Genomic DNA, 14,667 nt, shown 5'->3' with positions numbered 1-14,667 from the left:
AGTTTATTACGTACTGTTGCAGCATATTTCTCTCGCTTAATTATGGCGCTTAATTATGGCGCCGTGTTACCCTTCTTTACCAGGCAAGAATATTACGCTCGCTAGCCTTTGCCAAGAGATTTACGCGCTTTATGCCCGTCAAATTCGATCCGTACTCCATTCCCGTTTTCGGCAACCCAGATAAAACAAATTCCATATGTTCTTCTCGCTCACGGCCAACTTTCAACCTGGCACCTCATGAGCCGTCTCGTACGAAGCGCTCTGCGACATGGCATGCAACGGTCTGGACCCTGGTGGCGGTTGGCCCTCGTTGATATACGGCGAGACAGCCCTGGTGTCCCCGAAGAAGGAACCGCCCGCCGACAGTGGACTCGGATTGCTGTTTTGCGTCTTATGCTTGAAGAATGGTGAGCCAGGTGCAGTGGTCTGCGAGTCGACTTCAAACACGCGATTCTGCGCGTCCCCCTCGACGACTGGCGTCGGCGGCCGGTATCCCAGGTCGATGTCTTGCTGTAGCGGATGCAGGGTTCCGTGGGCCACTTCCACTCGTCTTGCTCTCCTCTTGCGCCGCCAGAGCAGTACGGCGAGGACAATTAATAATATCACGGCCACGCCTCCTCCCACGGCGCCACCAATTACCGCACCCAGGTTGGTGCTACTACTGCCACTTCCCGAGGAGCCCGTTCCGGACGTGCCGTTGTTGCTATCCTTGCAGGGCAGGGCCATGTACTTGTCCGGTTGGGTAGGTACGGCAGCCGTGGCAAGACCGAAACGGCCTGTCTCGTAGTTGACGGCGAGGTAGCTCTGCATGATTTAGGTCAATATCGGAGAAGGGGAGCTTATCATGTGCTAAAGGAGAAAAGGGAACCTACACGTGACAGGAAGATCTTGCCCAGCGTCGGCACCTCGCCCACGTCAGTCGGCTTATTCAAGATCTGCAAGTTGGCCATCCCCGGTACGGGCACCCGGTTACCCTGCCGGTCCCAGCCCAGCAACGGGCGCACTAGCTCCGAGGCCGGCATGGTCGTTATATAGCCGTTATCGAGCCTGACGGACAGCGACCAGTCCCCAACCTTATCCATCGCATACGGCAGTCCATACTCCGTGAACGACAAATTCAGTCCTTCGGCCGCGCCCTGGTTGCTATAGACCCCCAATTGCGAGTCATTAAACCCCGTGATCTCCTTCCAGCGGAGCAGCATCCCTGCCGTGAAGCGAAACAAGTTATCGTAAGGCTCGATGCACGCCTCGACCATCTCGGCCCTCGAGTTCACGGGCACGACACTCCCATTAGCCAGGGTCACGCTGACGTCGACCATCCTTGTCCGCAACGGACACGGCCGGTCCCCCGCCATGTTACTCACCGCCGTCCAGTAAAACGATCCATCCGTTCGCCCAGCATTGTACCCACCCACTACCAACTCCCCGTTCCGCGGGTTCGCCAGCGAATATGACCCGGCGTCGAGCGACCACGAACGCGACCCAGAAACGCCCTGCCGCACGGCATCCTGTAGGAACACCGAGTCGATCCCTAGCCCCAGCATGCCGGCGTTGGAATTGTTGCCGTACTGGTTCAGCGCCAACCCCGTGCCCTGTAGCGCGACGTTGGCGTTGGGGAAGTTGAGGACGTCGTACCCGACTTTGGTGATGCCGGGCGGGTTGAAGTAGTCCCATGTCGGGTTGTTACGCGTGTCGTTGCCGTCGGCCAGCGTCGCCGTCGTCCACGTCGACGACGAGTTTTCATTAAAAAAGCCGCCTCGGAGGGCCTCGCATTGGTACAGCGCTGGCGTTTGTGAGATGGCGCAGAGCGACTTTTGGGAGAGGAGGGTCGAGTTGACGACGGTTGATGGGACCAGGCAGAGGCGCTGCGGCGGGGTGCCGACCTCGACGAGATGGCCCCATGCCGTCACGTCGGACGAGATTGTGCAGTTGCGGAGGGCGACGGCGAAGGTGGTATTGGTGCATGATTGTTGTGCCGTCGCCGTCGCCGTCGCCATCGCCGTCGCCGCCGCCGTCTGTGAGGACATGAGTCAGGAAACAATCGGGAAGGCAGTCGCCCCCCAAGGTAAATTAAGGAATGGACAGGTAATAAATGAACGGACCAACATCGCAGCGGCAGTTACGGCTGCCACGACACGAAGCTGTGGGACGCTGAGCATGGCCAGATTCTTTGCGTTGTCGCTCCCGGCCTCCCCATCCCCTGGTTTCTTTTCGTCCGGACGTCCACGTTTCCTCTTTGGCCGGCTGAGAGTAGACGAATCGGCGACTTGCGTCGTGACAAACGTTGGGCAGAAACTCGACCAGGAAGAAGTTAACTCATTTGCAGGTTAAATTCGAAGAAAAGGAGGAATGAGGGGGGTAAGAAAAATGCGAGCGTGGTCTCTTGACGCGCTTCGCTTCTCTCTTCGATACTGTGCCAATTAATTGCTGCTGCGCCACATGGGTGATATTAACCGGATGCTCCCCTCCTACCGGGCTCTGCGTGGTCAATAATAAGCAAATCACTGGGTTGCATTCAGGCAGGTTGCACGCGTGGTAACACAGGAGAAACGGCCCCAGAGACTCGAGGCAACTGTTGGGCCAAGAACTGGGGTACTGGCGAACGGTTCGAGCTGAAAGAAGTAGAATTTTACACCGTAGGCTCGGTCTACTGCTGCCGTAGCCTCACCGCGCCAATGCACACTCCCCGACGCACTAATTAGTGCGCCACACAATGAGAATGCCACTCTTTACGACTTCGTGCATGGCTCTCCCTGCCAACCCCTCGGCTCTCCCTGCTTTGCCATCATCGACGGCTCCTTTCTGCAACCTTCATTCTGCGTGGCTAGTGATTTTGTTAATAGTTGTGAAGTGGGCTACGGAGTGAAGCTCGTTCTTACGTTTGTCAGCGCGGAGCTTCTTAATCGTGGGTTAGTAACCCTCTAGACTAAATTAAATAAGGTAAGGTAACTTGGATTAGGATAGTTAGCGAAGCTTACTCTGGCGCCCGCGTTGATCGACATGGCGTCATGGTTGAGCTACCTGGTCAAAGTTAGGAACCCAACAACTGCGACTCGACTCGGCATATCTAGAAGAAATGTACCTGGAGCTGTATTGTTCCTCCTGCGATTCCTAAGGTACAAAATAATAATCAGGCTTACATCTAAACGAGAAGTACGCGTCTATGTTTGTATGATAGCCATGAAGGGAGTTATGCTGCTTACCATGAATTGGCTCTCGTGGACTTCTGCAGTATACTGTAAACCTGATTGAATGCGCGAAGGGGTCATGATGAACAAGAATACTCACCTGTTCCATGTTTCTAAATTGCGGTAAGAAGTATTAGCGCTCCAGCACAAAGAGATTGAGGCGGAAGATCCTGACTCCGCCGCCGCACCCTTATGGCGTCCCACACCAGATCAAGATGCAACTAGAGACTATGTCAAATCAATGAATGCTACCGCCGGCGAGGAAAATAATTGGCACTCTCTTCTGGTCCTCGTGGTGAACTGCGACCCATATCTTTGTGGCCTTTGCCTTCTAGTCCGTGCGAGGCAACGAAAAGAGGACGTGCAACTGCGGTCAAGAGGAGCTCAGCACAATTCACATATTGCAGGGAGGATGGTGCTGGAGCCATGGTGCAAACATATCGCTCTGTTTCAATCGGACCCGCCTTATCCCTCTCGAGCCGGTGAGCTCGTGGCAACTCCCATTGCGTCGAGGGGCAGTAGGATATCAACGACATTGTTGGAGCATCTCCACGGCTGTTCGATACTCTTCATAGTATATTAGACGTCCTACGTTAGTTCTAACGAATATTTGAATAGTTAACCTTGATAATCGCGTCGGGTATAGCGTTCGAAAAATCCACTAGCGCGCGGAGCCGCTCATACATGATATTACACTAGACCAATAGGCCAATGAGGAGGCCGTAGAGTAGAGCATACTATCGATTCGAACGGGTTGCAATAAGAGCTCTACGACTAGAGCGAAGTGTTGTGTGGTCTCGGACGGCTGCTAGGAATAGAAGTGTTGAAACGCGTGCCTGACAGGCCTGTAAACGACGGTGTCATCCACAGTGGAGTTTGTCAATGAGGTTGGTGGGGGTGGGGTTGGCGTTTGGAGAAAACGAGTTCTCTGCCCCATTCCTTCTAAAAAAATTAATAAAAATAATAAAAAATAAAAAAAGAAATGCAGGGTTAGGGCTATCCGAAACGGGTGAAATTCTGCGCACTCAACCTTAATGGATGCCCGCACTGCTGCAAGCCACTCAGTGCTGGCTGCTGCCTGGCTGCCTGGCCGCCTGGCTGCACGACGGCCACCCGCCAGCCGCCCGCTCCTCCCAATGGTTGCCACACTAGAAGGCACCTGGGGACCAGATTACCCTAAGCATGCACACAGCCCCTGACTCGGAAGGAGACCGATATTGCTCACCGAGGCGCGAGGCGCGGCATGCATCCGCTTCCAGGCCCCCGATGCATCCGTCTTGTCGACGTCGAGCTCGGGCCAGAAGACGAGGCCGTGTCCATATCCATCCAGGCTCACCAACTCGAGACGGCACCGCCATATGACGCTCTGTCGTACACCTGGGGTGATCCTAGCTCCCCACTGGCCTTCCCGCCAGAGATGTCGATGGAAGATTCCTACATACTCTGCGACGGAAAGCCACTCGCTGTCAGGCCAAACCTCGCAAGCGCCCTCCGAGCCCTTCGCGCCCCCGCCTCCGCACCGGGCAGACTGGGAATCCCCCGGCAGGCCTTGATCTGGATCGATGCCATCTGCATCAACCAAGACGACCTGGCCGAGCGCGCCGCCCAGGTCGCCATGATGGGCGACGTTTACGGCCGGGCCGAGACGGTCATCGTGTGGCTCGGCCCCGAGGACGCAACTACCGACGACGCCATGCGGGTCCTGAATCGGCTCTCAGCCGTCCCCGAGAGCGCGCTGGCCGCGGTGCGCGACAGCAGCCTGCCGCTCGACATCCGCAACCCCGGCGTCTACAGCCGGCAGCTGGCCATGGACCCGGTGCCCATGCATGAGTGGCTTGGCTGGATCGCCTTTGTCGAGCGCAACTACTTTCGCCGCGCCTGGATTATCCAGGAGGTCGTCAAGGCGCGCCAGCTGGTCTTCCTCTGCGGCGCCCATGTCTTTTCCTGGCACGTCTTCTCGGCCGCCTACTCCTTCCTGCACGACACGCGCTGGCTCCAAATCCTGACCCCGTCCTATCTCCTGACCTATCTCGCCCCGAGCGAGATCCCAGGTAGGTACCGGCGCTTCCTGGACCCGGACCGACATACCGTCGAGGACTCGGCCATGGTCGTCCGCTACGCACGCCAGTATTTTGCTGAGGCTGGCAGGTCTATCGCCCTGGTCGAGTGCCTGCGCCTGTTTCGCAGCAGCCTCTGCTCGGATCCCAGAGACAAAGTCTTTTCCGTTCTCAGCATCATCGATGAGAACTCGCCCGAGCTCGAGGCGTGCCCGGATATCCGTCGCGTCGACTACGAGGTTCCCGTCCCCGAGCTGTATCTCGACGTCGCGTGGTCTAGCATCCAGTCCTCGCATGACCTGGCCATCCTCAAGCACAAGGAACAGGAAGACGAGACTCGTGTCAAGGGTCTTCCGTCCTGGGTTCCGGACTGGTCGGCCCCGCACACCCATACCCCTCTCGACTCTGACGACACTGCCGCCGCCTGGGACGCGTCTGCAGGGCTGCATTTCCTGTTGCCGCCGGTGCAACGCAATCGCCACCTGCCGGCTCGGGGCGTGCGGATAGGCTCTGTCGCCGCACTGTCGGCCGGTTCCAGTTTTGCCATCGAATTTTGGGCTAGTCTCGCGCCGCTGGCGGCCGGCATGGCTCCAAGCTATCCATCACGGTGAGTGGCAAAAGCATATAGATTCTGCGATCCGGTCTAATTACGAGGCGGCAATGGATTTGCTGACTTAAGGCACCCTGTACAGGTTTGAAGACAAAGACGCCCCTCATGATGAGTCCAGCCGATTGGAGTTACTATCGAGGACGCTGTGGCGGGACCAGATAAACTCCTTGAATCTCTCACCAACACAGGCCCACTCCCTGACACTCGGCTACATTCTGTGGCAGCTGCATCTCGGCTACGTGGAGGCCACGCTGGTCGACGACCAGATTCTGCTGGAGCCCCGGCCTCGCGACGAGTGGGACTGGCAGCGCAGGGTCCGGGAGAACTCGGACGACTGGCCACCCATGCCGCTGTTCCGCCCCCTGATTGCGCTGCTCAGCACCGAGCCCCTCCTGTCGCCCGTCAAGCTCGACCTGGCACTGGCATTTGCCGAAGAGCTGGCCGAGACGAACCAAGCCGAGGTTGTAATCGACAGTAGCCAGACTGCAAAAGCCTCTGACCATGGCGGCGAGCATGGCGGCGAGCATCACGCCATGGCCGTCGTCTCTGGCGAGGAGCTGGCGCGGTACATAAATGTGGGGCTGGCCGACAGGCGAGTCGCCCGCAACGACGACCTGGGCATGAGTCTGGTGCCGGAGTGTGCCCGCCCGGGCGACGAGATATGGGTGCTAGCCGGAGCGAAAACGCCCTATATTCTTCGGTCCAGCGAGGTTTCGGACCGTTACTCCGTGGTTGGAGAAGCGTTCGTGCACCACGTCATGGCCGGGCAGGCGGCAGCGAGCGGAGAGGCGGTGCGAGATCTCGTCCTCCAGTGATTCAAGCTGATGAAAATTCCCTAGAAGACGAATTTAGGAAATGGCGTCCGGGAGCACGTGTTTGGGCTGCCGTCACAGGTCTGTCCTGGCCAAAGGGGTGAATTAGTTGAACAAGGATGGGTGGCACCCGAACAAGCCGATCAACCGCGGCCATGTATTGACATGCATGTGCTTAGATCAGCGCCCGGCAGTCTGTTTCGCAGAAAGCACCAAGCACGCTGAACTTGACCGCTAAACTTGACAGGTTGGGCTGTTTGGACGACCGCTAGCAAAATGGTAGGCAATATTGATTTTATGAGTGGGAAGCGCACAGCCGGACGGGATCACTCGGGAGCAATTTTGAAGACCCTGAGCACGGCGCGGAACGAGAGCCACTCTTTGGAAGCTCCATTGCGAACGTTGACAAAGACTAAGACCTACCCATGGGCCGTCGCGGGCGCCCACGTGCGCGATTTGGGCCGGCACGAGCGAGAACGCCACCGTGACCGCGCTCCGCAGCATGGGCCCGCCGTCGACATCCGTGCACCGCAGGTGCAGCACCAAGTCTGAGACGGACGTGTAGTCGAACTGCCGCGCGACGAGTCGCGGCAGCGCCTGCTTCCACGAGCTGACGGCCCCGGCGCCCTTGAACGGCTGGAACTGCTGCGTGTTCTCGCCAAAGCTGAGCTAGAACGTGCCACTGCCCTGCATCTCGGACCTGATAGCCCCCTGGGTAATAGGCACCGAATCGTTCCGGAACGGCCCGTTCTCCACCGAGCCTATGAGGTAGGAGCTGCTGCTTCCGAGGCGGCCGAGCTTAGGCGGTAACGGTGCGCGGTCGGGGACAGCGTGGCGGCGAGCGTCGTGTAGGGGCCGGTGGCGCACAGGATGGACACGCTCAGGGGCCGGATCCGCCGCATGAAGTTGCTGGGACAGTCAACTCGAAGAGTAGCTCTGGGATGGAGAAGCTGGTCGCGCCTGTCTCAAGCGGAGTGTGTGACGCTGAGCGATGAAACATCTTGCGATGTGATCCAATGATATGTGATCTGGTGAAAGTGTCCATATTCACCGCTCGTATCTTTCCGGAATCGTCGTTGATAATGAGCCTAACAAGAATATCACATATCGTACAATTCTTGACGGTGGACGAGTGAGAATGTACAGCCTTTGACTGGAAGGAGCAATTAGCAACTAGCAGCGTGTTTCCATTACGTCTGCTGTGGCGGGGCTTAGCCCCAGCTGGTAGGTGCATGGGCTGCAGACCCGTGCACGGGTTCTCGCCCACACATTTAGTACGGAGATTTTCCCCTCCTAGAATTAGCTACCGAATGCATATCACACATTGTCAACCCAACATCTGCTTTACCTCAAAAGCCAGCAACCGCGCCAACCAACAGTTCGGTTCCTCCTCAGGGGTACACGCGAATAGTGGCTTCTTCTCATTCCATTACCGCTACTCGTCCCACATTGCAGTAAGCCACCATAGTTGGTCCGAAGTATCCCCGTTACGAGCTTGATAACGCCAAAGACAACCAATCAACATACTATTTCTCACTTCTTAGTAAGACGAAAAGCCTTCTTCCACGATAAGTACTTCTTATCAAGTAACCCACCTCCAGGCTCTCTAATCACAAACAACAAATACGCGGCAGCTAGTGAGCCTTCCGAACCATCGGGGATTTTGATCGGCGAATATACTGACCCAGTTCAGAGCACTGTCGCCGGTCTGCGGATCTTGTCCCCTACGGCCCGGGACGATTCCACATCCGCCTTTGATCCATAAATAAACATGGAGGTCGTCAGATAAGGCATATCTTGTTGCCCGGATCCGTAGGCAAGTCAGCCGCGCCCTCGACCGTCCCGGACCTGGAGCACTCTGAGGACTAGTGAAGCCGTCACCCGGTGTCGTACCGCAATCCATGGGGTTGGCCAAAGTGGCGTACCGCAATCCATGGAACCGGCCAAAGTGGCGATTGGTCTGGAAACGCCGCAGAGCTGCAAGTGTTGAATTCACCATATGGAATCTTCTAGTGGATGATAAATACTAGATTATTCAGCTGATGTGAGCCAAAATTGCCACACAGCTCGCCACCACTCATATGTATAAAACCTGCACCTCTGGCATAGCCAGAGGGGAGGAGAAGAGAAATTGAACAGAAGATAACACTTCATTTTTTTTTTCGGTCTGAATGTAAAATCCAACAGCAAGAAGCCGCCCCCGTATTTGATAAGAGCCGCTCAACGGAAGGAGGTATCGGGGCGGTGTTTTCCTGGGAGAATTGGTTACTCAAAAGTGTACCAGATACTCTGCCCCTAGAGGTATGATGGAACCAGCTGTAGAATTGAGGCTCAGCGGCTCGGTCGGTTGGCAATGCATTTGCTATCCCTTCGACCGCGAACGTGCAACAGTGACATCTTGGGCCCCACACCACCCCTGTCGCTAGCGCGGTACGTCAAATTGACCGAGAAAAAAAGGAGAAGCCTCCTACATACATTTTTGGCCACAGCAGCCGTTATCCCCGTTACACAGGTTGTTCCTTTAGAAGATAAAGGCCTCAATCCGACCCAAGCCGTGGTTATTACCTTATTGAATCTGCTACAAAAAGCTAAATATCAAGTATTCCTAGATAACCTCTTTCCAACTCCAAACTTGCTACGAGTCCTTCGTAGTCACAGATTTGGTGCTGCGGGCACCTGCCGTACAAATAGCGGTATTCACGCAGCCCTCGTAGCACTTAAGGCGTCCGAAATGAAAGATCTTCCGTGGGGGGAACTCAGAATCATCCCTACAGCCGATGGACAGGTATCTCTTCTTTCTAGCTTCTCTCTAGCTTCTTTCCGGCTTCTCTCCGGCTTCTTTATAATTTGCCTAATAAGTTCCCCGTGTTTTAGGTTAACCAGTTTGCGTGGAAAGATAATGCTGCCGTTCTTGCGCTCTCGACCGTACACGACGGCACCAGTTACGTCATCGCAACCGACGCCGCCCGAATGCTTCATCTACTGCTGGACGGGCTGCCCGCAAGGTATTCGGGGCCGACGCCCGGAAAGAATTGCCGATCCCGAGTTTCATCGACGAGTATAATCATTATATGAACGGCGTTGACGTTGGGGATTAGATGAGGGCGTATTACGCCTCGGGGCGGTCGATTCGGCGGAGCGGATGGCAGGCCCTCGCGTGGGATTACCTACTAAACGTCGTTACGGTGAATACCTTCATTTTACTAGACCAAGGGGAGCCCAACTGGGATTGTGCCGCCAGTCATCTAGAATGACGGCAGCTGCTTTCTGAACAGCTAATTGGGACCTTTGGGCTACAAGTCAAGACGCGGAAGCAGGCTCGGGCTGGCACACCGTTGGACAACCGGAATGAAACTATTCCCGTTGAGCAGCATGAATTCGTACATCGCGGCAAGCTCACGCTGCGTCATTTGCTCGAAAGGGGCCCGTCACAAGAGCCAGGCTCTTGGGGAAGTATCGGGAAATGCGCAGCGCAAAATGACGAGGAAGGGCTGCCGCTAGTGTGATGTAGCATTATGTATAGTGGGGCTGTGCTGGTACTTATTTCACAGCTAAATTTACTAGTAAACTCATGTACCTTTCCAAAAGGTGGTCTGATTGGCCGAAAACCCCTGTCGATTTGTCACTGTTGCACGTTCGCGGTCGAAGGGATATGTCGTCTGGAATTGACCCACTTTTCATGGAATTGGACAGGCCCTGGTTGACATGCCTCTGAGATTCCTTCATTCTTTGTTATTTCCTTCATTCTTGACTCGGAATGTCCTCATTTCATTCGGAATGCCCTCTTTCGGGCTGATTACAACGCCTCCCTTGCCTTCTCTCCATGAGTATAAGGAAGCGTTCTTTTCTGTACTTTTAGACCTATTGAGCGGACAATTCAATGCGCTATCAACTTCGATCGCGTGCAACACTATATTAACCAGATTCCCGAATTGGATACATCTTCGGGCTGTGCCTCTTGCCGGCCCTTGCCGTGTAGCCATAAGATGCTATGTGCCGCGTGGGGGACAAACAACAACGCCTGATGCGCGCACGTCGGGTATCTAACAGAGGTAGCTGATCTACCCAAAGGATCCTCCAGAATCAAGGTTCTACGTTGAACCGGAGTGGGTGTCTTCATTTAACTCATTCTTGTTCGAAATAAGAACATTGTAAGCTTCTAAAACTAGGGGGCGACCTTGATTATGCGACTTACCTGCACTTAGATAGATAGGAGCACTGCTCACCGAATTACGACGCGCACCTTACACGGTAGGCATAATTATTGAGTACTTGCGAGTACTGAAAAAGTAGACATAGACAGTGCAAATAGAGAGTTACCTAAATGTAGAGCCGGAGAGAGCCTTGCGGCTCCGTCTTTGCTTGGTATGTGTATCCAAAGCTCCTGTGATTAGAGCTTGGCTTAGTAGTTCATGGGACCGTAAGGGTTAGATGAGATGAGATAGTTCAGATAGGGGTTGCAGTGCATTGAAATTATACGAAAGACAATGTGAGAAGTACGGGACTGGAGTCAATAGCGTGGGCACTGGATGGTTATAAAAAGAATAGAACAATTCTCGTGCCGAGGATGGCATCTCGGTAGCCAAAAACATCCCCATTTTCAGTGACCATCCAGCTATTACGTACCTTCAGGAAATCCCTCCCTAAACATTTAGATCCCTCCCTAAACATTCAGGTCCCTCCCTAAACATTCAGGTCCTGGCCAATTTGGGCCGACAACCATACAATGAAATCTCTTTAGCGCCAAGTAGCTGCCAAGCCCTTTAGCCTGCCTCTGACAGATTTAGTCGGCCGACAACATCGGCCAACCCCTGAGATGTTCCTGTCGCGAATGCTACATATTGTCGGCAAGTTGAGACATATCTCCCGCCAGAAGGTGACAGACCCTGATGACGCCCCGGGGACAACGTGGTACATCTACAACAAGAACAGTGTCAGGACTCGCAAGGTGACAGAAATTTTGGCGGCGGTGTCAAGCTGAAGGATATATTGTTTCTTCGCGGTGTAGACCATTAGGTCCTCAGAGAACGGCACTGCCTCAACGTTGAAGATACTCAGGTCCAACATCGCACAAGTCTGGACGAGGACAGGGCGCCGTTGGTGGTGATGGAGAGTGAGACGGGGCAACCGCCGCTCATGTGATACAACCTGGGCCTCAATCCCGGACTGAGCGGGTCTAGACTCGTTTCGCACGAGGAGTACACACCCTTCGGTGTGTCAGTTCTGGCAGCGAGGCAGTCTGACAATGAAGCACCGTCAGCATACCGGTTGGTCTCCAATCGCCGCGACTCCGAGACTAACCTTTACGCATGCTTTGCCCGGTACCACGCGCCTTGGATTAGGCAGTCGATACCCACGGATCCTCTGAGAACTGCAGACGTGCTCAACCATCCATGGTACTGCGGGATTGATCCTGTCAACTTTGTCTACCCTACAGGTTATGACAGAAAGAGATCCAAAGTCATGAACGCGAACCACGTTGCCGTAAAACAGCGGAGAATCCAGGACCAGCTTAGCGCAGAACGAACAAGGAAGAAATGGACGGTCAAGGCTTCCTGGTGTTGGATACGGTGGCGGCGGCTAATGTACCCCTGCACCCACAGACAAGCCAAACAGGGAGTGGAACGGACGAGCACATTGCTGCCCAGTTCACTGAGGCTAGCACTGGCGCGCTTGTGGGTTGGCAAAGAGTGAATTGGCGAAATCAGGTCATATCCGATACAAGGAACCACAGACCACGACGTCCATAACTGAGGAGCTCAGCGCGGCGAAGGAGGGGATCAAAGAGCTCGAAAAAAGAAGAGCAGAATTTCGAACTCGATAGCTAGAAAAAAAAAGTGCCAGGCGCTCGAGAAAGTGGGCTATGAATTGGCAGAAACGTCGGAGATCAAGACCATTCTAACCCGGATCAGGTTGATGAAACTAGGGGTGAACAGGGTCTGAAAAATGACAGCACAGAATCCAAATACATTAAAACTGCCAAGGTTGTCGCGATCCGGGTTCTAATACACTAAAGGCTCGCAAAGAAAGCTAGATTGAACAGCTCTACTCATAGAGGGTAGGAAAATAGGGTAGGCTGGCTAAATCCAGGTATTGGTTGAAGCGAGGTCCACATGGCTAAGAAACATTCGAAATAGGGAGGGAAAGAGGAAATCGAGGGCTATAGTTGTACATATATCAAATTTTCATTAAGCGATATGACCGAAAGGGCTTTAACATAGTTAGATAGACCAATGCACTAAACTCCAATAGTTTTTTGCTCTACTTAGAAACTTGGTCGCCGATTGAGAGACCATGCCATTGTGGGACCTCGCGGCCATTCCCCCCCCCAATTCTCCATCTCCATTAAGCTGTCACAGTGCCCTGAACTAACATAGTGACGTTACCAATCTATCCGTATAGGAGTAAATATCCTTTTGTAGACGTGGCTTTCATCCCTAGCAGCAAACTCTGAGGTAGTATTATTTACTTCCAGGTAGTCGGAATGTGTGCTTCAGTGACTTTGTGACTTTGGAACCGCCGGAGAGGTTTCTGAAATCTAGTCTGGTTTGTTCTTGCCACGTCTGATTGCCTAGATAACTCTTAAGCTTTACTTTTTTGTTTAACTTGGAGTCAAAAGTTGAAGCAGTGAGCAATCAGACTGAGGGCAAGTACTTTCAAGAGTCACAGCGCTCAATCATACCAGCTAAAAAGGGAGCGTCTTGTGCCCTTGACTATAATAATTCTTCAACCTTTCCAGCCCATATTACATCGAGGGGCTGCAACTCGATTAGGTCCACTGACCCACGAGAGCCCGCGATGAGGAGAACCGAGTCACATGCCGGGATGCTAGCATCACGCTCTGCGCAAACACCACGCCTTGCAAGGGCAGCGTCAAGAACACTAACGAGTGCTCGGAGTACTACGGCGACTCTGAGTACGAACACCCGAACCCAAAGCGCAGCCGCGGCGGTTCGGCAACCAAGTCGGGCACATCCAAGAGACTTCCATCTGCGCCCAATCGTACGACAAGGTCAAGGCTTGGACAGTCTCGGATAAGAGCCTCGGAGCCGCCACGACACAGGTCCTCAGGTGCAAACGCGAGCGCTGGGAGGCCAACGAGCGCAAGCGGAAGCGGGACATGTCAGCGCTTGAAGGCGAGACTATTGCTTTCTTCGAGCATGATCGAGAGTAGATCCTAGCTAATGCTATGACATCGACATCGATGATGCTCGCGGAAGAGACATCAAGGCCCCGCCGTTATCACCCCGGCATTTTTACCCAAGATCTTCCCCCTCCCGGAACCTTGCCTAGCGAGCCTCTACCACGGGTAGTGGACTCCGCTTTACATGCAACCAAGTCACTCCCTAACCTTGACAACGGCCTTCAGTAGCCTAATGACGAGAATCGGAAGGTGGTCTAAGAGACCCGCGGGCGCCGGAAGTAGGCTATTCTACCAATATTAAAGCCTTGCGCTCCTCTCTACTCAGTCTACTTTTCATCCTCTACGCAGTCTACTTTTCATCCTCTACGCAGTCTACTTTCCATCCTCTACGCAGTCTACTTTCCATCCTCTACGCAGTCTACTTTCCATCCTTCTTTCCAGAGCCAAGCCATCCATCGTTCTAGGCGCAAGCCTTTCTCGGGTGGCGCTTTCAAAACACGTCAGCGCTTGAAAACGCAACGATTTCCTTAATCGAGAATGACTGCGAGGACCAGTTTACTAGTACTATCGGCCTAGCCTGAGGTCGCAGAGTTGATCGTCATCGAGGAATCAATCAGCCCAAGGACTCTAAAACGAAAAGCTCAACAGTAGGAATTGGAAAATATGTGATAAATGGGCTGGTCTAACTTTGGGTTAAACAACTGGTTGTGTTGCTCCCTCCTTGTGCCCTTCTCTATGCCTTTTAGCGGCCGTCAAAGTTCAATGGCCGATGCCGTATGTGAGTATAGATGCTACATACGCCCATTTCTCACTACGAAGTACTCCAGCTTTCCAGAGATGCGAGTGAGGAAATGGA

At 54.1% G+C, this 14,667-nt stretch overlaps 5 protein-coding genes across 5 annotated transcripts; 3 read left to right on the top strand and 2 right to left on the bottom strand.

Annotated features, from left to right (window-relative positions):
• Window positions 1-222: 222 nt before the first annotated feature.
• Window positions 223-1,997, bottom strand: B0T26DRAFT_747046 (aspartic peptidase domain-containing protein; the record flags this gene model as incomplete). Its single annotated transcript, XM_060444791.1, has 2 exons — window positions 223-804; window positions 873-1,997. The coding sequence occupies 2 exons, from the start codon at window positions 1,995-1,997 to the stop codon at window positions 223-225; spliced, it is 1,707 nt and encodes a 568-aa protein (XP_060304110.1).
• Window positions 1,998-4,431: 2,434 nt separating this feature from the next.
• B0T26DRAFT_747045 (heterokaryon incompatibility protein-domain-containing protein) lies at window positions 4,432-6,670 on the top strand (the record flags this gene model as incomplete). Its single annotated transcript, XM_060444790.1, has 2 exons — window positions 4,432-5,852; window positions 5,938-6,670. The coding sequence occupies 2 exons, from the start codon at window positions 4,432-4,434 to the stop codon at window positions 6,668-6,670; spliced, it is 2,154 nt and encodes a 717-aa protein (XP_060304109.1).
• A 172-nt stretch (window positions 6,671-6,842) lies between these two features.
• Window positions 6,843-7,569, bottom strand: B0T26DRAFT_747044 (uncharacterized protein; the record flags this gene model as incomplete). The annotated part of the gene is made up of 3 exons (XM_060444789.1): window positions 6,843-6,935; window positions 7,091-7,331; window positions 7,496-7,569. 3 exons carry the CDS (start codon window positions 7,567-7,569, stop codon window positions 6,843-6,845), a joined length of 408 nt encoding a protein of 135 aa, XP_060304108.1.
• Window positions 7,570-10,308: 2,739 nt separating this feature from the next.
• B0T26DRAFT_98820 (uncharacterized protein) lies at window positions 10,309-10,746 on the top strand. Its single transcript, XM_060448187.1, has one exon. It carries the CDS (start codon window positions 10,373-10,375, stop codon window positions 10,712-10,714), a length of 342 nt encoding a protein of 113 aa, XP_060304107.1. The 5' UTR covers window positions 10,309-10,372; the 3' UTR covers window positions 10,715-10,746.
• Window positions 10,747-12,204: 1,458 nt separating this feature from the next.
• Window positions 12,205-13,841, top strand: B0T26DRAFT_747043 (uncharacterized protein; the record flags this gene model as incomplete). The annotated part of the gene is made up of 2 exons (XM_060444788.1): window positions 12,205-12,342; window positions 13,611-13,841. 2 exons carry the CDS (start codon window positions 12,205-12,207, stop codon window positions 13,839-13,841), a joined length of 369 nt encoding a protein of 122 aa, XP_060304106.1.
• Between the last annotated feature and the right edge of the window lie 826 nt (window positions 13,842-14,667).

This window comes from Lasiosphaeria miniovina, assembly GCF_030549165.1.
Source record: "Lasiosphaeria miniovina strain SMH2392-1A chromosome Unknown B0T26scaffold_1, whole genome shotgun sequence".
Classification (NCBI taxonomy): Eukaryota; Fungi; Ascomycota; class Sordariomycetes; order Sordariales; family Lasiosphaeriaceae; genus Lasiosphaeria; species Lasiosphaeria miniovina.
This window is presented reverse-complemented; position numbering and strand designations above follow the sequence as displayed.